The sequence below is a fragment of the Trachemys scripta genome, chromosome 2 (assembly GCF_013100865.1).
Source record: "Trachemys scripta elegans isolate TJP31775 chromosome 2, CAS_Tse_1.0, whole genome shotgun sequence".
In the NCBI taxonomy this organism is placed as follows: Eukaryota; Metazoa; Chordata; order Testudines; family Emydidae; genus Trachemys; species Trachemys scripta.
Genome location: NC_048299.1, coordinates 178,176,075 through 178,201,833, shown reverse-complemented (window position 1 = coordinate 178,201,833; position 25,759 = coordinate 178,176,075). Strand labels below are relative to the sequence as shown.

The 25,759-nt window shown below is 43.3% G+C and overlaps 1 protein-coding gene across 1 annotated transcript in view; it reads right to left on the bottom strand.

Annotated features, from left to right (window-relative positions):
* Positions 1-25,759, bottom strand: part of CDKAL1 (CDK5 regulatory subunit associated protein 1 like 1) — a 759,057-nt gene that overhangs the window by 116,005 nt on the left and 617,293 nt on the right. The window contains exon 16 of the mRNA XM_034762410.1: positions 11,660-11,774. Within this exon, the coding sequence (XP_034618301.1) occupies positions 11,660-11,774 (115 nt within the window). The remainder of the gene's footprint in view (positions 1-11,659; positions 11,775-25,759) is intronic.

The window sequence follows — 25,759 nt, the reverse complement described above, 5'->3', positions numbered from 1 at the left end:
ATATGGAGCTTCCTGAAAATACTATGAGTTCACTCAGCCAACCAGATCCTTTTGAAGAAGCACAGTGAAAGGAGTAAAATACAGTAACTCTCACATGCAGACATTTTGCAAAGATGTCCAAAATCTAAGTTGTTGCCACATGGTCAGGAGAGTTAGAGCTGGATGCTACACAGATAGGGAACAAAGAAGTCCTGATTACAGTGCTTAAATTCATGGCCAGTGACAATATTCATGTTCAGACTGTGCAGTTGAAACATTGCAATCCACCTTTTGGAAATGGGCACCAGCTAGCTCCATGAATTATAAAGAGGATGGTGAAGGACATGCTTCAATCTCATTAGCTTAGATCATTATTTTCTCATTGGAAAGTTGCTGAAGACTAGACTGGGCAGTAAGTATCATTTAGTCATTCCTTTTTTGAGGACTCTTTCATACCTGATGAAGCAGGAGCCATGTACAGATGAAACCCTCATCGACATCAGACATCTTCAGTCACTGTGCCTTTTAATTAAAAGTGAAAAGACAAACAGCCCATTTAAAAAGAAAACTAATCACATTTTTGAGAAGATGGAAAGGGTCTGATGAGATGATCTCCAACTGTAAACTTTTTTGTTGGGAAACAGAATGCTATAGTTCAAAGTAATTATCACATCAGTTCTACCTAATTAGGAATAGTATCAGGGGGTAGCCGTGTTAGTCTGTATCTACAAAAACAACAAAGAGACTGGTGGCACCTTAAAGACTAACAGATTTATTTGGGCATAAGCTTTCGTGAGTAAAAACCTCACTTCTTCGGATGCATAGAGTGAAAGCTACAGATGCAGGCATTATATACTGACACATGGAGAGCAGGGAGTTACTTCACAAGTGGAGAACCAGTGTTGACGAGGCCAATTCAATCAGGGTGGATGTAGTCAACTCCCAATAATAGATGAGGAGGTGTCAATTCCAGGAGAGGAAAAGCTGCTTCTGTAGTGAGCCAGCCACTCCCAATCCCTATTCAAGCCCAGATTAATGGTGTTGAATTTGCAAATGAATTTTAGTTCTGCTGTTTCTCTTTGAAGTCTGTTACTGAAGTTTTTTTGTTCAATGACAGTGACTTTTAAATCTGTGATAGAATGACCAGGGAGATTGAAGTGTTCACTTACTGGCTTGTGTATGTTACCATTCCTGATGTCCGATTTGTGTCCATTTATTCTTTTGCGGAGGGACTGTCCGGTTTGGCCAATGTACATGGCAGAGGGGCATTGCTGGCACATGATGGCATATATGACATTAGTGGATGTGCAGGTGAATGAGCCCCTGATGGTGTGGCTGATGTGGTTGGGTCCTCTGATGCTGTTGCCAGAGTAGATATGGGGACAGAGTAGGCAACGAGGTTTGCTACAGGGATAGGTTCCTGGGTTGGTGTTTCTGTGGTGTGGTGTGTAGCTGCTGGTGAGTATTTGCTTCAGGTTGGGGGGTTGTCTGTAAGCGAGGACTGGCCTGCCTCCCAAGGTCTGTGAGAGTGAGGGATCATTTTCCAGGATAGGTTGTAGATCGTGGATAATGCGCTGGAGAGGTTTTAGCTGGGGGCTGTATGTGATGGCCAGTGGTGTTCTGTTATTGTCCTTGTTGGGCCTGTCCTGTAGTAGGTGATTTCTGGGTACCCGTCTTGCTCTGTCAATCTGTTTCCTCACTTCCCCAGGTGGGTATTGTAGTTTTACGAATGCTTGATAAAGATCTTGTAGGTGTTTGTCTCTGTCTGAGGGGTTGGAGCAAATTCGGTTGTATCTTAGGGCTTGACTGTAGACAATGGATCGTATGATGTGTCTTGGATGGAAGCTGGAGGCATGTAGGTACGTATAGCGGTCAGTAGGTTTCCGGTATAGGGTGGTGTTTATGTGACCATCACTTATTTGTACTGTAGTGTCCAGGAAGTGGATCTCTTGTGTGGACTGGTCCAGGCTGAGGTTGATGGTGGGGTGGAAATTGTTGAAGTCCAGGTGGAATTCTTCAAGGGCCTCCTTTCCGTGGGTCCATATGATGAAGATGTCATCAATGTAGCGCAAGTAGAGGAGGGGCACTAGGGGACGAGAGCTGAGGAAGCGTTGTTCTAAGTCAGCCATAAAAATGTTGGCATACTGTGGGGCCATGCAGGTACCCATAGCAGTGCCACTGACTTGAAGGTATAAGTTGTCCCCAAATCTGAAGTGGTTGTGGGTGAGGACAAAGTCACAAAGCTCAGCCACCAGGCTTGCTGTGGCCTCATCAGGGATACTGTTCCTGACAGCTTGTAGTCCATCCTCATGTGGAATATTGGTATAAAGTGCTTCTACATCCATGGTGGCCAGGATGGTGTTTTCAGGAAGAACGTCAATGCACTGTAGTTTCCTCAGGAAGTCGGTGGTGTCTCGAAGATAGCTGGGAGTGCTGGTAGCATAGGGTCTGAGGAGAGTGTCCAAATAGCCAGATAATCCTGCTGTCAGAGTACCAATGCCTGAGATGATGGGGCGTCCAGGGTTTCCGGGTTTATGGATCTTGGGTAGCAGATAGAATACCCCTGGTCGGGGTTCTGGGGGTGTGTCCATGTAGATTTGTTCCCGTACTGTAGCTGGGAGTTTCTTGAGCAGATGGTGTAGTTTCTTTTGGTATTCCTCAGTAGGATCAGAGGATAGTGGCCTGTAGAATGTGGTCTTGGAGAGTTGCCTGGCAGCCTCCTGTTCATAATCTGACCTGTTCATTATGACTACAGCACCTCCTTTGTCAGCCCCTTTGATGATAATGTCAGAGTTGTTTCTGAGGCTGTGGATGGCATTGCGTTCTGTACGGCTGAGGTTATGGGACAAGTGATGTTGTTTGTCCACAATTTCAGCCTGTGCACGTCTGCGGAAACACTCTATGTAGAGGTCCAGTCTGTCATTTCGACCATCAGGAGGAGTCCACGCAGAGTTCTTCTTCTTGTAGTGTTGGTAGGAAGGTTCCTGTGGGTCAGTGCACTGTTCAGTGGTGCGTTGAAAATATTCCTTGAGTCGGAGACGACGAAAGTAGGCTTCCAAATCACCGCAGAACTGTATCATGTTCGTGGGGATGGTGGGACAGAAAGAGAGTCCCCGAGATAGGACAGACTCTTCTGCTGGGCTAAGTGTGTGGTTGGAAAGATTGACAATGTTGTTAGATGAGTTGAGGGTACCATTGTTATAGCCCCCAGTGGCAGGTATTAGTTTAGATAGCTTACAGTCCTTTTTCCTCTGTAGAGAAGTGAAATGTGCATTGTAAATGGCTTGTCTCATTTTTGTAAAGTCCAGCCACGTTGAAGTTTGTGTAGAAGGCTGGTATTGTATCAGAGTCTCCAGTTCTGAGAGCTCATTCTTGATCATCTCCTGTCTGCTGTACAGGATGCTGATCAGGTGGTTCCTCAGTTTCTTTGAGAGTGTGTGGCACAGTCTCTCACCATACTCAGTGTAGTATGTTGATTGCAATGGATTTGATTGCATTCCTAATTAGGAATGAAGTTAGAGGTCATCATAAACAATGGACTAATAATTCACTATAGAGAGCCTGACCCTACCTCAACCTGACATCTTTTCTGTAATACAATCAGTGGTCCCAGCTCATCACCCTGAACTTTACCAGACAAGACAACACTCCTCTCTGTTTTCTGCTCAGCAGAAGCCTATGGGTGAATTAGTAAATTAGATTACATTTCCTTTCACTCCCAAAGGGCCACTAGGAAAATTGCACTAACTCTCTCTCCAGTGGGGAAACTGGAGAAGCGGGAATGATAGGTGCAAGTCCAGTTTTGTCGTTTACACTCTCTTCATTATTATGGAGGCCAGGATTTCCCAACCACACCCTCTCTTCACCTAGCAAAGGATGTCATTGTGATGGTAAGCAGAAGTTCACCTCACAAATTAGAGGTGGGTAAAAAATAGGTTGAAACATCAAGCAGCATCTGCAGCAGCACACCTCTGTTGTAGTAAGAGAGAATGGAGATTAGAGAGTCATTAATCATTTCTCCAAGAGAGAGGATTGAATTTTGATGCCTTCTTTTCCTTACCATGCTTCTCCACATTGCAGTTGTTCTGGCCCTGCATGTCCTCTAGTCGTTAAATAATCCAAACATAAAATAAAAGAACCTTCCTTATAATAATTTTGAAAGCCTCCTGTTTTGTCATGCATTCACATGGGAATTAGATTTACTGAATGCTGACCTACTTCATCGGACTGAAACTCCTGCTGGGAAATATCAATAAAAGGTCCATTGGGAGGCCATTCAGACTGGTCACAGTTATTATGGAGGTAGTGTAAAAGGGGGTAAACTATTTCTAAACAGCTCTTTTGAAAATTAATTTTTAATATAGTCTTATTTATTAATCATGTAGTTATTTAAAAATCATAACTATTCATTGCAGTTTTTCTTAAAATAAACAAGGACAATTTTAGTGACACTATTGCCTGGTTCATAAATCAGATTATGGTACTTAATGGAACATTTTCCACTGAGTGTCTGTGTGAATGTGACCAGTGATCTTTATTTGGGACAAATAGGCCTGGGCCCAGTACAGACCCCTGCGGGACACCACTATTTACCTCTTTCCATTCTGAAAACTGACTATTTATTTCTATCCTTTGTTTCCTATCTTTTAACCAGTTACCAATCTGTGAGAGAACCTTCCCTCTTATCCCATGACTGCCTACTTTGCTTAAGAGCCTTTGGTGAGGGATCTTGTCAAAGGCTTTCTGGAAATCTAAATACACTATATCCACTGGATCCCCCTTGTCCACATGCTTGTTGACCCCCACAAAGAATTATATTACATTGGTGAGGCATAATGTCCCTTTACAAAAATCATGTTGACTATTCCCTAACAAATTATGTTCATCTCTGTGTCTGACAATTTCGTTCTTTACTATAGTTTCAATTAGGCTTACCGGCCTGTAATTGTCGAGGTCACCTCTAGAGCCCTTTCAAAAATTGGTGTCACATTAGCTAACCTCCATTCATTTGGTACAAAAGCTGATTTAAATGATAGGTTACAAACAACAGTTAATAGGAGGGATAGCTCAGTGGTTTGAGCATTAGCCTTCTAAACTCAGGGTTGTGAGTTCAACCCTTGAGGGGGCACTTAGGGATCCAATGCAAAATCAGTACTTGGTCCTGCTAGTGAAGGCAGGGGGCTGGACTCAATGACCTTTTTGGGGTCCCGTCCAGCTCTATGAGATAAGTATATCTCCATATATTATTGGTGAGAGAGATAGCTCAGTGGTTTGAGCATTAGCTTGTTGTGAGTTCAATCCTTGAAGGGGGACATTTAGGGAACTGGGGCAAAAATATGTCTGGGGATTGGTCCTACTTTGAGGAGGGGATTGGACTAGATGACCTCCTGAAGTCCCTTCCAATCCTGATATTCTGTGAATTTCACAGTTGAGTTCCTTCAGAACTCTTGGGTAAATACCATCTGGTCCTGTTTAGTTTATCAGTTTAAATACAAAATGAAAGAATTAAAGGTGCACCACAGAGCCCTATCAGGGTTTTCCTAACCATTAGTCTAAATAGATGTCTACAGAATGCGTTTCCTTCAGATAAGCCTAACAAAGAAATGAAGATGGCGCTTTCAAGAAGGACACCCTCCCGCTACATCCCAAAAACACAAGGATAAAACACAGTCTTTGACTAGTGGCTTCAGCTCGCATAAATTCAGTGGGTAACAAAGTGGTCAGCTCCACAGTTTTTCCTCAGTATCTCTGCTATGGTCCTTTGTCCCAAGAGACTCCCAACCTTTTACTTTATCAGGCAAGAAGTTTTCTTCTCCCTCATTAAGGGCCAGCCAGCCAGCCAATTTCTGTCTGCTTTGTCTTAATCAGCACCATCTGGGAACTCTCCCTCTTAAATGGCATTGTATAGTTTCTCCAGGGTGGGACACCTCCTTTCTACTTTTCCCACTGCAGGCTTTTAAGCCCTCCCCTGCAAGTCCCACAGAGTACCCATGATGAATTCCAGTTGCATGGGAGGGACACACTACCCCAAACAATGCTTGTCATTTTTCAGAAGAGTCTTTGCATCCTTTTAAATCTTAGGTCATCTCTTCAGTAGTGCCAAAATCTTTTACAAATACAAACCCCATTTAGACATACTTTACTAAATCTGAACATAGAACAGTTCCTTTAAAGTTATTATTTCTTCACTGGAACTAAGAGTGGCATCCAGGGACCTCAATGTACAATTCTTGAAGGATCAAAAAGGGAATGATAAATCTCTCCATTTACTCACTGTTGGAACTTAATCCAAGAGAAACAATCACTGGTTGCAATTCTGTAGTCTATGGGGCTTTTCTGTCCTTAAAATCTATGACAAAATATGATGGCACTGGTCTGCCATCCCAGATAAAAATGAGGCATAACAGTTGCCTTATACTGGGCATCTGTGCTCAAAGGCTTGCCAGAGCTTTTTGTTTTATTTTTAACAGTAGCTTTCGATTAAAACAATTAAGTACAGCAGGAAAGAAATTTACACATTTACATCACATTGTTTGTAAAGCCCATGTCTATGATCTCATTGTTGCTACTAAAGTTGATAGTGTTTCCAGGGCATTTTTGAGTAACTATCTAATTTTTTTATTAATTTACACTAAAATACATGAGAGATTTATACCTATAACTCCCATTAAGGCTAACTACAGCTTATTTATTAGAGGTATTTATATGACATTCATCAAAATGGTAGCTGCGTGCACTGTACATGCCTTAGATTGAAGCATAAAACAATTTCCATGCCCAGGGAGCTAATACGCTACCCATGTAAATCCCGTACACACTTATGGCACAAAATTTCCTTTTAGCTTCCTATGTATCTTCAGCATGTTTACTACAGATAAATTCTATAGGACTGTCTAATCTTATGGAAAAACTCCAGTGTCCAGATCTATCAAACAGTATATCAATAAATATTTATTTTAAAAAAGAACAATTTTAATTTGTTATATTTACAGGCCAATACAGAATTCTACAAGAAGTTTTTGGTAGAAAGACCAACCAGGCCATTTTCTTCCCATGGGGTTCTGAGGGGCATGAGACTGCACTGCTGGCTTAAGGAATGGTTCCTCATAACTTGTTGGGTTTTCTGAGTGGTTTAAAAGGTAACAGGTATTGGCCAATGAATTACCAGAAACTTATCATTATATATTTTATTTTGGAATATCCCTGTCCATAGCACTTTGGATACCACTGAGGCAAATTTAAAATTATATAAGGCACAACTATCATAAATGCAAAAGGCAAAGCTAATAAAAAACAGAGGAAAATACCCAAAACAAAACACCACAAGATCATAAAATAAAATAAAGGTTTGTGTGCTTAGGTGGAGGAGTGAAAAACCCTGCACAGGGGGCAGCATTAAGTTAAAAAAACACCTCTGTATTTCCTTTGATTTCTGAAAATGGAAAAAGACGTTCTGAGGCAGCTGCTCACGGGCAGTGAGATCCAAACCCCTTAGAGTTATGTTATTACTCTTTAGCATACTGTGTTGTTGTATTGGGCAATGGTTCAACAGCATAATATCACCTTGAAAGTCACCCTAATGTAACTTTAACTGGATGTTGGAAGGTGACTGTGAATGGTTATTGATTTATTTACTCTGCTCAGAACCATTTCAGAGAAAGGATGTACCACTGATGTCATCTTGAGAGACCAGACATTTCTGTGGGTTTCCTTTCTAGCTTACCTCCCTACCTTTCCCCACCATCCTGTATGAACTCAAGCCTATGGCAAGGACTGACTTGAATGAAATTTTAATACTTGATGTACAAGGCATTCAAAAATCATCAGGTCCCCCAGAATCATGGGGTTTTATTGAATGTTGTAATTTTTAAGACAATTACATTTTGGGTTCTTTTTGTTTACCTTCTGTTATTTGAATCTCTAGGGTACACGCAGGAAACATTTTGAATTTTTTTTTTTTTTGCAACCATGATGGCTACAAACTTATTTTAAAAAATGAAAGCTGAGATTCTTGTTTATTTGAACGACTCCTGGAGCTGCAGCTTCAGGAAAAACATCAAATATCACAAGACTCGCAACAAAAATCTGATGCAGTTAGAAGAGGAAATAATTTCCTCACACTATAGAATTAGCTACAGTGTTATTTCTGTTTCTTTTCATACTGATTTCACAAATCCTAAAACCCATCACTTTAGTACTGGGAGTTGAGCACACATGCTAATATGTAGCTTTGGGATACAAAGTTGGGATACAAACAACATAAGACACTTCCAAACTTTCCTTCAGAATGTTCACTCACCTTTAAAACTATTTCCAGGAATTAGAAATAAAAACCTCAGTTCACAGAACCAAATCCAGTGATCTAGTGTTGCAGGGAAACAGCTCAATAGGGCTGCAGTGGTAAAACCATCCTAAGCTTCTCGAGCCACAATGAAGGACTGCAGTTCTTTTATTGAACCAAAAGCATTTAAGTAAAAAATACACCTATGCAAAAAGCTATTGATGCAGCCATTTATACTGAATAGTATAGGCCAGGGGTCTCAAACATGCGGCCTGCAGGGCAATTGCGTGTGGCCCGCCAAGCTCCCCGTGCCCCGCCCCCCCAACTACTAGCGGGATTACATCCTATGGCGTTGCGAGCCCCACGCCGCTCTCTGAAGCAGCTGGCAGCACGTCCCTTTGGGCCAGAGGGGGAGGAGGAAGGAGGCAGAGGGCTCCTGCATTGCCTCCTTCCAGGCCCTGCCCCCCGCAGCTCCCATTGGCCGGGAACAGGGAACCGTGGCCAATGGGAGCTTCATGGGAGGTACCTAGAGGAGCGGCAAGAGCAGCACATGCACGGAACCCTGAGCCTGTCCCGCTCCCCTAGGGGCTGCATGGACACGGTTCCATCTGCTTTCTGGAACGGAACGGAGCGGCCCCGGGGTGCACCACTACCACCCTGGAACCGCTGTAGGTAAGCGGTGCCAGGCTGGAGCTCGCACCCTGAACCCCTCCTGCACCCCAACTCCCTGCCCTGAGCCCCCTGCCACATCCCACACCCCTCCTTCACCCCAACCCCCTGCCCTTAGCCCCCTGCCACATCCTGCACCGTTCCTGCACTCCCTACCCTGAGCCACCTGCTGCACCCTGACCTCCTGCCGCATCCCTCACGCTCTTGCACCCCACACACCAACTCCCTGCCCTGAGCCCTGCTGCACCCTGCACACCTCCTGCACTTCAACTCCCTGCCCTGAGCCCCCTGCTGCATCCCGTACACCCCTCCTGCACTCCCTGCCCTGAGCCACCTGCTGCACCCTGCCGCACCCCTCACACTCTTGCACCCCACACACCAACTCCCTGCCCTGATCCTCCTGCTGCACCCTGCACACCTCCTGCACCTCAACTCCCTGCCCTGAGCCCCCGCCGCACCCTGCACCCTTTCTGCACCCTCTGGGGGCAGCGTTAGGGTGGGGACTTCGGGGAATGGGTTGGAATGGGGTAGGGAAGGGGTGGGAAGAGGTGGGGCCTAATGGAAGGGGTGGAGTGGGGGCGGGGCCAGAGGCAGCAACGGGAGATGTCAGTGATGTGGCCCTTGTGGTCATTTGAGTTTGAGATCCTGGTGTGGGCGAAGAGCTGATGGGCTCTGGTGGCCAAAGGTGGGGATAATATGTAGATCAGAAATGACCACTCTGCACAAGAGCAATCAATGACATCTCAAAATTACATATTCAGGATGTGACAGCAACCATTTCAAATGCAAAACAATGCATTAGAACCCAGATAGCATCTTCCTTTTTCTACACAGTTTTCTAAAAGATTCTGCCTGAAATACTGTGGCTTCTCTTTCCCTCCCTAATATAACTAAGTTTCAATAGCCCAAGAAGTCTGAATATAAAGAAAAATAAACTCCCAAGAGGCAAGTCCAATTGCAGGCTCTGGGTTTTTCTTCTGATTTTAAGGAATAAAAAACCCAACATCAACCTGGAAATAGAGATTTAGCTACATTGTATGTTTGATTGTTGATGTATAACCAAATAAAATTCAATTAGGGAAAGATTTCTTCCCTTCTTGGGTTTGTTCTATGGCATGAAAAAATAAATTGATTATTGGTTCAGAACTCCCCCACCCCTTTCTGCAAATGTTTAAGGCCCACTGGGAGCAGGTCTAATCTGGTTTTGTTGTGCAAGTTAAGTGGAGCCAGAACATGGGAAAGTCTTGCTTGGATGTTAAGAGTGGTCTGGCGGAGGTGGGGCTGCTCCTTCCCCAGGGAGGTGGCTGGCTAAGACCACAGATAGGCTGCTGGCTCAGTGCAGATAGTTCCAGTTCCACATTGCAGGCTGAAGGAAGGATTCCTTTCCCTTACAGTAGGGAGTTTCTCCGATTGCACTTTTATGAGATGATTTTACGATTCCGCAAAGAATCAGTAATCTCTGACGGGTCAAAAAGGGCCACATTAAGTCCATTACAGCAGAAGTTCGCAACCTGGGAGACATGACCCTCAAGGGGGTTACCAGAATGTATAAGGGGGGTCACAACCAGCTTGCCAGATGGGGAAAGATTGAGAACCACTGCATTACAGAGATGCTTGGCAGCACCAGTGTGAGGCCTCCTTTCTGCAGGGGCAGAATAAAGCTGTTGTGGGAATGAGAATGAGTTACAATTAAATGCACGACCGACTCCAGGCACCAGTATTCCAAGCAGGTGCTTGGGGCGGCAATCTGCAAGGGGTGGCAGTCCGTGTGTTTTTGCTCCAAAGCAGAGCGCCGAATTGCCACCGTGGACGGCGGGGGCAGTCCGTGCGCCGTTAGGGCAGCACGCGCATTTCCGCGGTGGTGGCAATTCGGCGACAGCTTCTATGTTCAGCTGCCCGCAGCAACAATTCGGCACGCTGCTTGGGGCGGCAAAAACAGTAGAGCCGGCCCTGATTAAATGAAGTCATTATCATATCACTTGATAGCTTTCTCTAACCATGTTGCAAGAATGATTTTAAACCGTGAAAAATACAAATGTGGATTTATTTTTTTGTTCATCTTCATACATCTTCATGCATTTATTTCCTGAAATGCTATAAGTGCACATACAAGGCAGAAACCATCTAAAGTCAGTGAGGTGCTACTGCATTCAGTCCTTCTGCTGGTATGTATCTTGCACATACTGTATGTTTTTGAAAATATTGGGTGAATTTAGTATACATATTAATAAGATAATAAACACTAGCTAGAGCCAGACATAGTGCAAACCGGCGCTGTGCAAACTTCCAACACACAGCCCTGCCAATGCATCTCAAGGCTAAGCTACAGTGCCTCTCAACTGCCCACCTCCCTCCCCTACTTTTCTAGGTCAGGATTCCTTCCAGTTGAAGCCCACCAAGCAGGTAAGATATAGAGAATGACAAAAAATCAAACTCAACCAACCAACCAATCCCAAACCAACCCCAACCCCACACTAAGGCTCCAATTCTGTACTGAGAACTGCAAAAGTGTCACCCAGCAATCATTTGGAACCACAATGAAATCAATGGGGATCTGCTCGCATGGTTTTCATTGCAGGATCGGGGCTTCATTTTCACCTACCATCATATAAATTAAAGACTCTGGGCTTTTATCACAATATAAAAATACTATAAATGCAAAGGCAACGTGGCCCAATTGTTACAAGATTGAGGCTGGAACCAAACAAAATGGAAAACCCAGTTACTTACCTAACAGTAGCAGTAGTTCTTCAAGATGTGTTGTCCACAGGTTCCACTCTTGGTGCACATGCGCCCTATGCACTCGTTGGAGATTTTTGACCAGCAGTGTCCATTGGGGCCACACCTGTGTCAACACAGAATCCAGGTGATACAGAGCTCTGTAGTAGCATGGAAGGAGCAAGTTGTGGTGTACCAGACCCTACAAAAATATAACTGGTTCGCAACTGGAGGGGCTATAAGTGGGAGGTCCAACAGAGACTGAATCCCATTTCAAACTCAGGAGTCAAAGTTGGTGCCTTGCACATGATAAGGGCTGGTTAGAGGATATGGTAGTAGAGGCAGATGGTTTGAAATTTTGGGTGTTTTCTGGGTAGTTCAGGCTGTCTATCCTGTGTGGAATATGGCTGCCTCTGATGTAGTGGAGGCCTAAAATGGTTTCTTTCTGGTGCAGGAGTGCAGAATCCTAGAAACCTCTGAGCCACTTAAGACTCCTTTAGGGAATGTAAACGCACACACAATGGAGAGAAATACATTTCCATAAGGAAACATTTCAGTTTCAAAGGGTTATATTAAAGCTATGTAAAATATACATAAGAAAACCATATAAAACTCAGCTGATTTAGGGTTTCATTACAAACTTGAAACACAGACTAACTAGGCTAACAAAAAAATCTCCTCATTATCACAAGCTCTACCAGCAAATCTGGATTAATTTTTGTGTTTTGTGTCAAAAGGAAGCAGAATTAAATTTCAAGCAGTTTCAGTGTGAAACCAGAATTTGCTTTGAGATTCAGCTGAACGTGACACTCAAAACTCAAGGGACATAGGAATGATGAACCAATATTGATCAGAAAAGGCAATATTTTCCTGAACCTTTGCAAAATGAAGCCTTTACATTTTCCACAATGCTAGTCATTACAGTGAGTGAAAAGAATCTCTCTCCAAATGTGCGCAAAGTGCTATGTTTTTAAACCTCGCTTCTCATAATCTGTCTCTTTAGGTTTTCTTACTCTGAGATACTTGGTTTCTTCCCAGGCCTCTTGCTTCAGCCAAAGTGTGGTTGTGATATGCATGGGGAATAGAGATGCAGGCCCTGCCATGTCTTGCTGCATTAACAGATATCCTAGGGATTTGAACATATCATTGCCAAGCAACACAATAATGTCAGCATTACACTGAATTCAGGGACATGCATTCCCCTCTACTTCGCTGCTTAAAGGAACAGTCCAGATTGCAATTTCTCCTCCTCCTCTCTAGTACTGCTTTTGTTTTCAAGCTTTACTTCAATATGATCCTTGCTATACAAATAGCAAAGAAAAAAAAAATCAAATGACCAAACAGTTTGAGTGTGAAATATGAAGAATATAAAGAATGCCTTGAGACATTTCTCTTCAATAAAGGAGTAGAAGTTGGAAAAGTGAAAGTTTTTACCCTTTTCAGTTGATTAACTTGGTGCAATCACCCACTGTATTTGGACTCAGCACAACATTACCTGGCTTCTGAGCTTTAGCATAGTTTGGTTTGTATTTCCACAGCAGGTTCTGGTGCCAGAACCATATCCCCACAGAGTTCTGCTCCTGCTGCTTCCTCCATAAAAATGGCATCAGATGACATCTGGCTACACCCAAAGTGCCTTTTTCTGCCATGACGTTCAGCAGTTGAATAATTTGCTGGACACATCGTGTTTATTCAACATGCGCCTTTGCTAGGAGAAGAGATTTTCTTCTTGCTGCTTTGTATTTATTTCAGGGAACAGAAATCTGCCTATGCCTGTTCTGTTTTCCTGCTGTTAACAGGCTGCTCAGTAATTCAGTTCTCTCTCCCTAAAGGAAATTCAGCTGCACTGCTACTTGCACAAGCCATTTAATGGTGTGCAGCAATGTAGCTTAAGTGTCCCAGAATTCCAGGGGCCTCTTTGGTGCTGACTCTTTTGTATTCCAATGGCCAGCAGTAGCTCCTTAACTCTCCGGCAGCCAAAGCTCATTATCATTTTTATATAATTAAACAGCACTGTTCATTCTCCTCATTAGATTATCACAGCAAATTGATGGTTATTTGAAAGAACAGCCACAATAGGAGACAAATCACTGGCAACAGATAAAACAAAAGGATGCACACAAAGCTCTTTAATTAAACTCCATGAAGGGATATGAAAGCTAGTAGAGATTTTAGTTACCCCGCTGAGCCTCTGTCTGATTAGCTACAATGCATCTGTTTGGTTTCCTAGTCTCCATCTGTACTGCTAAAGAGAAATTTATTCTGGCTATATTGGTTCAGAACAAGATGACCCCAAGATGTCAGTTGCCGATAGTCTAATGGTTACATATGTTGACAGAGTGTTTCTAAGTAATCCTTGCTGTGTTGACATGAAGAATCATCCTCTTTACATATACACTGCATTAAACACATACATATATGTACAAGTAACAATGGAAAGCTGTCTTAAACCCACAAGTAACCAGGACATTTAGAGAGAAAGGATTCTCTCTCCATTCTTAAGACTCTTTGTAACTGATCTCTTCTGGCACATGCTGCTCCCTGCAGTATCTAGGCACACAACCTGAGATCTGCAGGATGGACAAACGAAAAGCCTACACTACTGATTGTAAGGTAATTCGTTGGAAGTCAGGCTGTTATTGAAGTTCGATTTCCTTTTTTTAAAAAAACCCAACAATCAAAAACAAATGTGTCATGGAGCTTTTGTATGACAAAGGTCACAAGGGATCTCTTAAAATCATATTGGTCTTTAATCCACATGTAATTGACAGTGTATCTCTCAGAGACCCACTGTGTTGTATAGCATCAGTGCTTATTACTATACCTCTACCTCGATATAACGCTGTCCTCGGGAGCCAAAAAAATCTTACCACATTATACGTGAAACCGCGTTATATTGACCTTGCTTTGATCCACCAGAGTGCGCAGCCCCACCCCCCCGAAGCACTGCTTTACCGCGTTATATCCAAATTCGTGTTATATCGGGGTAGAGGTGTATTTGGAACCCTTAACAAGTAGATTATTAGCAGTGTGCACCCTGTTGCCTCCTCAGCCCACTAAGACAATAAGAAATGTGTGAGTTTGCCACAATCCATGAACCACTGACATATTAAGAGCTATTATGCCCTAATGTCCAATTAAAATCTATGCCTTAAAATGTGGCAGCCTGTATAAAGCACGTATGATAGTGCAAATGCAGAACCATCAAAATGCTTTGCAAAAAAAAAAAGAACAAAAACAGATCATAGAACCATAGAAGATTAGGACTGGAAGAGACCTCAGGAGATCATCTAGTCCAACCCACTGCTCAAAGCAGGACCAACCCCAACTAAATCATCCCAGCCAGGACTTTGTCAAGCTGGGCCTTAAAAACCTCTAAGGATGGAGATTCCACCACCTCCCTATGTAACCCATTCCAATGCTTCACCATCCTCCTAGTGAAATAGTGTTTCCTAATATCCAACATAGACCTCCCCCACTGCAATTTGAGACCATTGCTTCCTGTTCTGTCATCTGCCACCACTGAGAACAGCCGAGCTCCATCCTCTTTGGAACCCCCCCTCAGGTAGTTAAAGGCTGCTATCAAATCCCCACTCACTCTTGTCTTCTGATGTTGTACGTGCTAGTTAGTATGTATGTATAGAGTTTCTTTTTCTCACCTTCTCAGGACCTTGGGTGGGTGAAAGTGAAGTCTTCCTCATCTCTTATGGGGCCCTGAAAATACCCCAATTTCTGTCTACTTCATACCACCAAATTCTCTGACTTTGCTGCCAAAATCCTACTGCCTGGGAAGGATCCATCACCATGTTTATCTTCTTGTACCTCGTGTTGTCATTGACAGCTGGGCAAAGTGGGTGTAAATTGCTACTCATCTTTTGGTAGTGTTTTACATTCACTTTGTGCAGGTGTAAATGACCACAGAAAGTACAAGACAGTGAAAAATCAGGCCCATTGTCTCTGCAGTACTCCCAAGCCCTCTGTTGTCCCATTCAGCACTCTAAAGGCCAAGACCAGATGTTTTTTAAATTTTGATTTAAGTAATAATTTAAAAGACATCTATTCAAAGCTCTAGGTGCCCTAACACAGCATTAAAATATAATTAAAATTCAGTAGAATTAAATAATCAATTCAAGAGGAACTCAGCCAGCCAGCCACCTATGAAGTCTCCTTCCTCTCCTTTCATTTTCTAGGAAGCATATCCTGAGCCTTCTCCAAAACCTGGTTGAAGAAGGGTCTCCAGCACGGCACCGAACAGCACTATCAGCGGACTCAGATGGGGCTGACGCTATTAATTTAGAGGAATATAACCAATAACTTAATTTGCCAATGACCTTAGCAATTTTATTACAAATCCTTAGGTGTTTCTGCATTTGACTGAGTCTGGCTACAAAGGAAACTATTTAGAGATGACAGTCTTACATACTGGTAAAGTTACTGAGGTCTAATGATCCAGGACTAGCCACAAATTACAGGAATGTAATCTAGTTATTACTAACAACGAGGGGGGAAAAGCCTCTCCCCAAACATAAAAAAATACATAGATGTGATGTTTTTAAACCTAGTTTCTATCTCAATCTCTCTAAGTTTTGTGATGTTTCTTTGGGGCACTTGGCTTCTTTCTCCTACCTCTTGCTCCAGTCAAGTTGTAGTGTCTGGAGAACAGTGAGTAGGCCCGGACATGTCTCACTGTATGACTGTAATTACTAGGGAGTTCATTATTATTACAATTAATAATTTGCATTAATTGGTGCGCAATCATTGGGTATTGCCCAGTGGCTCCCATCAGGGATCAGGACGGCATCATGCTAGACATTGTACAGACAGAAAAAGTGAGAGTTCCTGCCCCAGGAAGCTTAATTCTACCATCATTGAAAGGAAGGGAATAACCTCAGCGTTACCTCTCCAGTCCATGAGACCATTTTATAATGGTGTGAACAACGGCACAATTTGCCCACATCTTATTTTCTGTTTAAGCTTTCAAATCAAGCCATGCTGCTGAAACGGATAATGAGGTAGGTGAAGAAATTATAGAACTGGGTCAGACTGGAGGCCTTCATCTCAAAAAAATCTCTTATCTCTGTTGTGTATTATGCAATCTCTAAGAGTTGTAAAGCACATCACTTGTACTAGGGAACGCTCCGATTCTGTGGGCAACAGTAAGGTTGACAAACCTTGAAAAGTGGCATTTCAATATTTTAGCCTAGAAGGGTTTTCCAAAAGGAAGTCTGAATTGTGGCAGTGCAATGCAATCAGAGGAAAGGACGTGACACTGGTGTAGTGTAAACTTCTGTGTCTTTGCAAGAATGAAAGGGGAAAAATATGATCAGAAAGACTACATCATATGGTTACCTTCTTCCCAGTGGCGTAGCCAGCTTCTAAGAGGAGGGGGAGCAAACATAAAAAAGGCGCCCCCCTCCTTGGCTCCTCCTCTGGGCGCGCCCCCTTTGGCTCCTCCTCTGGCCGCTCCGTGCGCCCCCCCTTGGCTGGCTCCTCCGGCCGCACCGCCCCTCCCCCCCATGGCTCCTCTGGCCTTGCTGTGCCACCCCCATGGGCCCTCCCTCGGTCCTCCAGCCGTGTCTGCCAGCCGCCATGCTGTGCGCCCCCCTACGCCCCCGCTCCTCCAGCCGTGCCCGCCGTCCCCCTGCGGCTGCCGGCTGTCAGCCCACCATCCCCCCTCCTCTGGTTGCGGTAGCCAGCATGCTGCGCTGCCCCTGCCCCCGTGGCCCCCCCATGGCTGCCAGCCATGCTGTGGCCTGCGGGCGGCCAGCCTGCGCCCCCCCGCTCCGGCCGCGGCTTCGGGTCACAGGCCGCTCCCCCCGCTCCTCCAGCCGCGCGCTCGGCCCGCTGCCCCCCCCATGGCTGCTTTTGGCAAATTTGCTGAGGGGAAGCGGCTGCTTCCCCTGCACTCCGCTAGCTACGCTACTGCTTCTTCCCACTCTGGCATTTTAGGGTTACGAACTTTGGCTAGGTGAAAGACTACCTGAAAAAGCACTTTTCTGAGACATGTTCAATAGATGGTTTTTCTGTGTTTTTCCAGAGCAGAGCCACTGGTATTGCTTATAAGTTAGCATGGAAATCCCCAGGTGTACCGATACTTTTAGAAACTGCAGTTACAAGGCATTGAGGATGGCTCTCAGAGCTACGGGCTGCTTTTTCCTACAGAAAAGCAAAGCATCTGCCGCAACCACTGCTCTCTAGTTTGAAAACTGGTCAGAAACTTTTGTCTGTTAGTCATGGGGGAAAGTAACACTACCATCACAAAGCTCTAAACTACATCGGTTGAAAAGAAATTGCTCCGAATTACCAGAGAATTGAGTAGAAAAATGTTTCCTTTCAGAAATCTAATTCTCAGTTGATTATTTATGTGCTAACATGTATTCTTTCCAAGTAAACAAAACAATAAGATGCTCTTAGGGGCCAAGTGAATCAACAATAATGGAAGGAAAGTTATTTTCTTGCATCACGGCTGCCCCTCTACGCTCACACAAAACCACATTTAAAAAGACAACCTCATTGGAATCAATGGGACAGAGTGAATTTCACATTAAAAAAAAAAAAACACAAAACTCTGGGTGCTTATGATGCTCCCAAATATTTCCAAACAAACTAACATACCACATAGCACAGGTGCTTCAACTTCACAACAGGAATATTTAAATTTGTGTGTTCCTCAGAGAGTGATTCAGCAATACAGTTTCAGAATAAAAAGAACGTAGGCACCTGTGCCTCCTCCCAAGAGGTGACAGAGATCCATTTACTACATTGGAATTAAACATGCCTATTCTATCAATAATGTACCTAAATCAACCCTAACACAGAAGCTAGGGAGTCGCGTTATGGTTCCAGTCTTAGGTCCCAATGATTTTGTAGGCACTAAACAATAGAAATGACAATAAAATATATTTCAATGTGATTTTTCACTTGAACACAATATGCAAGCTCTTAAGGGTATGTCTACACAGCCAATGGTAGCCTGCAATCCAGCCTCAGAGCCCTAGGCTGGTGCTACAGTGCCAAAAATAGCTGAGTAGGCAGCACTTTTAAATTGTAGCTCTATCTTTGAGGCCTTGTAAAGCTTTGGCCCCTTTCTAGATGTCTGCTTGATCTTTATATTTGCTGACACTGCCAGCTATCCAGAGTTTGGCTGACTGACCAAATTTAAACAAAAACAAACTGAAATGAAGCAGAATATACTTTTTTTCCTTTTTATTTCCTTACCAAATAGAAATAAAGCAGCATGTGCAGAAGAAAAGCAAAAAAGAAAGGCAGCTGAGAGCTCACAGTCCAATCCATGGGCGCTGGGGAGAAGGTTACAGTGACTTTAAGCCACCTTTGAATTCTCCCAATCCTGAAAAGGCCACTGAAATAACTTAGACAGCCTTAGGGACACGTAGAATCCTCCTTTGGCCTGCCCTATGGGCTTCAGGACTGCCCATAATCTGCACAGCATGCCCTGCCCCTGACATGCCGCTCCAGCTTCAGCATACCCCCTACACCAGAGGGTCTTCAAAAGGCAGCTGTATGGCTCTCTTTCTGCAGTTCCTATACTACAGGAATCCTTCCCCAACCAGATACAGGAATCTTATGGCCACTGCAGCCTTGTATGCAGAGTAAAGCGGTTGGAACACACTGAGGTCCTAGCTTCAGTTCTAGAGGTGAAAAGTAGTTCTGTTTGCAGGTCCTGTAACCATTGTCCTTTCTTCTGAGACTGCCAACAGTGACAACAAGGTCTGATAGTAGTTTTTGTGGCATGGAGCCTGTCCAATAGAAACAATTGAAGACCACCAAGTTCACATCATGTAAAGTATTGAAGAATCACAACTGCAATTTTTAATCTCTACATCTCACCTCCCCGCCCTCTTGAAAATTTTAAAATCTGCCAAAAATTGTCAGAAGAGTGAACAAAAGATAATATAGATGTCATTTCCAGTGAAATAATTCCTGAACTGTAGTCCACTTCAAGCACATTTTGCTACAGATGTTTAGGGGACTTTTTTTTTTTTTAAACATGTCTTTTGAACAGGTCCTTTTGTCATTTAATACTGCCCCATGCTGATAAATAAAGTGCATGCTAGGAAAAGAGCCAACCATACAATACACTTCCTCTCTAAGGACTAAGCATTCACTTACCACCTAACTCTAAATGCCTGAGGAACTCCGGGGGTAGGGAAAGGGAAGCAAAGTCTGCTGCTTGTCTGTGCCACTAGAGGAGCTTGCTTTCTTTGACTGAAACACAGAATGTCTAGATAATTGAACTTTAACATTCAAACCATTCCATGCCCTTTGATCCAGTTGCTACTGTGAATGTGAGGAATCAGAATTTCAAAGCCTCCTGGATTCCCTGAAAAGTAGTATTTTTGAGTAACATGTGTTTTTCTGGTTTTTGCACTGATTTGTAATAAGACTTATAGCTGGTCACTCCAATTTATTCCTCTTAGATGAATTAATAACTTGTGGAGGAAGAGGTAAACTGGGCAGCTGGTCAACACAAAAAATTAAGAATTCTGAATCAAAAGGGGTATTCAGATGCTGATGACTCAACTCTCGTGACAGTGTAACAAAAACAGGAAATGGCACATCTGTCCTTTCTTATGACCAAGATTTCAAAGTGAATAGAGCTGGAATAAGCAAAGTTCATTCTCACCACCACGATTCATAAGGTTATAATTGCAGTCCTCCTGGGATGCTGCACATACTCCACAATAGCTTCCAAACCTCCTTAAGACGACCCTGTCATACAATAGCAAATGCTTTTCCACAGTACCTGAGCAGAATTGGAACTGCTAAAAGTCTGGCCCCAAAAGTCCTCACCACTCCTCACATAGAAGTCTCAGACACGTCTAAGTGAATGTGAGAAAGGAGACAGGCTACAATATCTTTCAAGTTTTCTTCTCTAGTGGAGCAAGAACTCAGTGGTTAGTCTGGCTATGACTTCACTTCTTGATTTAAATCCTCATCCCACACCTCACAGATGCATTCTTGTATTCTAGTTCAGTTGATATCTCTTTAAGAACAGATTTTATTGACCAGAAAAAATGCAAATGGTTGCAGTGTTTGCTAAATACCTAAGTAATGGTACTAAGGTAGCCATTGTCCCATACGTTAAAGGACTTCCCTCTATTTGGTGCCTTATATTACAAAACCCATATTCCTCTCTGTGTCGAATGTATTCTAAGATGAGTAAAGCATATGCTAAAGTAGTTAAGTTAGCTCTTGCAGGGCTACTTCTACAACGGGTTAAGGATTTCTCCCCAGATTTCATGATGGGGTAAGGGCTATGCAATAATCTATGCATCTGATTCTGATCGAAGGTACTTCAAATAAATCAGGAGTAACCCAACTGATGTCAGTGGATTTAGACTTATGCCGCTGTAAAAAAACAGTGTAAAATCACAATCAGATTCACTGTGCATACTCTACAATGTAAGAAGTTTGGAAATTAAAAAAAAAAAAAAAAGACAGAAAATAGCAAGGGAAAGTCTTCAGGAACAGGAACATGTTTGAAGAGATGCAGAAAGAAAAGTCTGGTGGGCCAGCTGTGTGTGACGGGGTAAGTAATGTGCACTGGGATCTAATTATATAATAAAATATTTCTATAGTCAATGCAAAAAGCTGAGACTATAATTGGGTTTGATCCCTCTAATCCACTAGATAATCCCAGCCAGGCCAGAATCAAAGTAAGACTGCTGCAGTATTTTCTGGTTGTTGTGACTCTTCTTCAATTCCTTAATATTACTATAAATGATAGGTGATCAAGCTGTGGTTTGAATAAGAATGCCCTTCTCTTTCTTGTTGGCTGCTGGCTGGTTGATTCAGTGACTTGATCACTGTTCCTCCTACTGTCTCATTCTAATCCTCTGCAGACCATCTTGTCTTTTCCTTATCACTTACACAGAGGAGTTTATAGTTAATGGAAGTTAGATGTTGACTTTTATGGCTCATAAAGCCACTAGCAAATATCCAATTTAATACAGTCTACTGACACTAATGATTTACTGTAGTTTTCTCTCTTGTTTTGTGTCACCATGCAGTGGAGTTTGCAGCATTAAAAATATCACAGTAGAAAAGGACTATAATGTTTATTAGCAAACTAGAGGTTTTGAAGTGCCCCAAGGATTATGGTGACTAGGCACTACATTGTTACACAGACTTTATGGTTTTGGAATGTCCACAAGGCACTGTTTCCTAGAGTAAATCAGGTCCTTTGGAGAGGTAAAATTTTTGCTTTCTTGGAAGCAGACACCATGATCAGACTCACAAATTTCCCTTAATGACTGTCTTAGAAGACACCTCATGTTCCATCACACTGTGTGATGTACTGATGGTACGTAGCAATGTGGAAAGTAGTCTCTAATGGGGAGCGCGGTGGGAAGGAATGCAGCTCTACAGGGAAGGAATGGCACTATGCTACCTAGAAGAGACTGCTGGGAAAAGGAGAACCAACAGGTTTGCAGTGATTAAAAAATAACGTTATTTGCTGAAATGTCCTAGAGACTGAACAGATTTCTTTGTTTATTAATTTTACCAGCCTTGGAGTAAGAAGTGTAAGTGCTTTGACAAACAGTATGAAAGCCTATTGGAGCCCCCAGTATGAGGTTGTTCAAGATAGGTAAGTCTGCCTTGGGCCTTTTTACAAAACTTTGGGAAACTGGGCCTGAGGCTCCTCCATGTGCTCAGTGTTGTGTGTCAGTGTGTGTTCACCTCAGACCAGACCCACTCAGACAATCCACCAGGAACAAGATTTTAGTCTGTAAATAAACCCAGAACAGGATTACAATCCAGCAGCTTCCCCTCTGCTTGCTGCCTCCTGCTCCCAGCTTCCATCAGTGCTGTAACTTCCTGCTGGGAAGGAGCGGAGGGTTCTTTGTGTAACACAGCCCCCTACCAACATGTCCTAACTCCCACAATAACTAAACCCCCAACCAAAGAAGCCTGTGTTCTCCTTTTGCACCATTTAGACTCCTCTTGGGTGCTCTTTAAGCCCTTTTTGGTCCTACCTGTAAAGGAACATGGAACAGTCCAGCAACCTCCTCCCTGCTTGTTTGCTTCACGCTCCCAGCTTCAGCATGGAACTTCCTTCGGGGGGGGGGGGGGGGGGGGCAGAGGGGACTCCTGGCAGGAACCAGGAAGTTCTCCCAACATGCTGCAGTTTGTAGTCCACAACTTGTAGTGCCCATGGCTGCTGCTGTGCTGAAGCACACTGAACCTGGGGGTAAACTGTGATCATCTGAAGTGTCCTCACTGAATCACAGCGCATATCTCTATATTTCCACCACCCAGAGTCCACACTACAGGGCTTTCGGTCTGGTGGTGTAAGCACCCCAGTGTCACAAAATAATACACTACATCTCAGCTCTAACCTTAGAGTGACCCAATTAAGATACCAAATATTTCAGAGGGAGCCTCTACAGCTCAGAAGGCCAGGTTTGAGTATTACAAAATAGTCTTACCCTCTAAATAGGTCTTGAATACAATGGCTCCACTGAAGTGAAAACTCTGACAGACTTCAGTGGGGCCAGGATCTCAACCAATGAGTTTTCCTTCACTCCCCTAACACAGGCTTCCTTCTCCAGATTATATGCACAGACAAATAACCTGCCCCGCCCCTTTTTAATCAGAAATGCCTTTTACTCCATAGGTGCAAATGGTTAACCCCGGCCAACCACCCACCCATACACCAATACCCACAACCACCACCGAGGGAGGGAGTAGCCATTATGTTTCATGCTGAGTTGAGCAAAACTAGGCTTTTCTCATACTCACAGACACTGAACATTTAAAGCATGCACATTGCAGGCACACCTCTAAACCACCCTTTGGCCATTAGCATGGAACTTTATTCCACTACCTAAATCCAGTAAATACTAAAGGCAGATTATTCTCTATACAGTACCATGTTCATACTATACCCACAGGAGAATGGTTATCATTGCTAACTTGGTTCCAAAGAAACAAAGATTTCGGAATAGAATGTTTTTTTACACTTTTCTATTCATGTTGCATGATTTTTGTCTTCATAGAAGAGATTCTTTTTTTTTTTCTTTTTAATCCATTTAAAATGTCAGGAGAAAAAGAAACCCCAGGACTGAAGATTAAATACTGAGAAAAAAGCATAGATGCAAATGACAGTACAGTATGTCACTGTGTGAGGTATTAGTTTCCTTCTGTGCTGCCAATGTATTTCTTATGTGATGCAGCTGCTAAATAATAGCCTCTTGTACCTGAATATGAGTGTGCTAGATTTTTTTATATTAGCACTCTACATGGGGGGAATTCTAACACCTGAAACTAGTATGTTAATGAAACTACAGCTCTGTGCAAAATTCCAGCTGTTAACATGAGATCAGTCCATATGACCAAAAAAAAAAAAAAAAAAGGCGTGTCTGATGCTGCATATGCTGCTGGGTTTTTTGGTTTTGGGGAGGGGAAAGCATCTGCAGCTTCATCCCCGTCTGCACCACAACATGGCACTATGCAAATTTACCCTTATCCCCAATCTGCCCTTTTATATGCAACATAGCTGCTCTGGACTTTTGGGGGGTATGAGGTGTGCATATGGAGTGCCTCCTTTCAAGATGCATGTTGAAGTGAAAAGCTATTCAAGTCGTGCAGACATCCTGCTGCTATCAGGAATGGAGAGATGTATTTTTTAACTTACACTGCCCCCAATGTGCACAAGATGCTCCAAAGGACAAATCAAAAGAAGTTCCTTAGGCGCTTAGAGTTTCATGTGAGAGTAACTAACAACTGCGGGGGTAGGGTGACCAGACAGCAAGTGTGAAAAATTGGGACGGGGGTGGGAGGGTAATAGGAGCCTATATAAGAAAAAGACCCAAAAACCGGGACTGTCCCTATAAAACCGGGACATCTGGTCACCCTACGTGGGGGAGGGGAAGGGATGAGAAAGCTCAAGACTGACAGTAACAATCTATCATTTTTAGATACTTGTATGACTCATCATGATACTACCTGGACACTTTATACTCTTTGATGTCACAAATACGGTTGTGAAGTAGGGAAGTACCTATTATTCTGATTTTTCAGATAGGAAACTGAGGCACAGAGAAGCTCAGACTCTGATCCACAAAGTCATTGGGTGAGAGAAAGGGAGAGATTGCATCACAATGCCTAAGTCCCTTTGTATATTCAGGCCTAAGAGACTTACCAAAGGTCATATAGGAAGTCTGTGCCAGTGGAGGAAATTCAACCCAGATTTTCCACCAGAACCATCCTTCCTCTCAAAATAAAATCATGTGGGTACTCAGTTATGGTAGGTATATATCCTAATGGCTCAGTTAAAGGAACTTTTTTATGGTGGCTAATTCCTTGTAAGAGACACAGAAGGAGTGAGATTTTAAGAGGATTTGAATGAGGAGTGGGGTTGTAGCTTAGTGAATGGGTATTGGGAGGGGATTCCGCATGTAGGTGGAAAAAGGCACGGAAATGGGTGTGGGATAGGAAAAGAAGGGTGTGTGAGAGTTGTTTTTGGCACAAGTTTGAGTAGGTCTTTAGCTGGAGCTCACACATTTTCATGATTTTTCAAATGGTACATTTGTCACAACAGTAGTACACTGCAACATGTCCAGAACAAAAGATCCACAGACACTGCACAGCTTTGCCTGGAGGAGCAGTACATTACAGGCAGGAGGCAGGGACACAGCACTTTCTTTGCTTTTGTGTTCTTCAATATTGTATGGATACCTTTAAAATTAAAATGCAATCGTTTACAATTTCCCCACTCACCAACCAGAGAGAGGCTGCTCCACTTACCCTAAGAAAAAAGGTTGTTTCACTTGAATGATAAGACAACACTAAGGCCTGGTCTATACTACAGACCTATATCGATATAACTATGCCAAAGATGTGTGAAAAATCCACTCTCTTGAGCAATGTAGTTATACCGACCTAATGCCCCCCATGTAGACACTCAGGGAGGTGAATTAACTACGCTGATGGGAGCAGCTCTCAAATCAGTGTAGGACCATCTTCACTTAAGCGCTACAGTGGCGCAGCTGCACCAGTGCAGCATTTTAACCTGCCCTAAATCAGAAAGAATGGAATACAAAGCTAAAGAAAAACAACAGTTAGCTGGTGTTTAACTATACCAGTTTT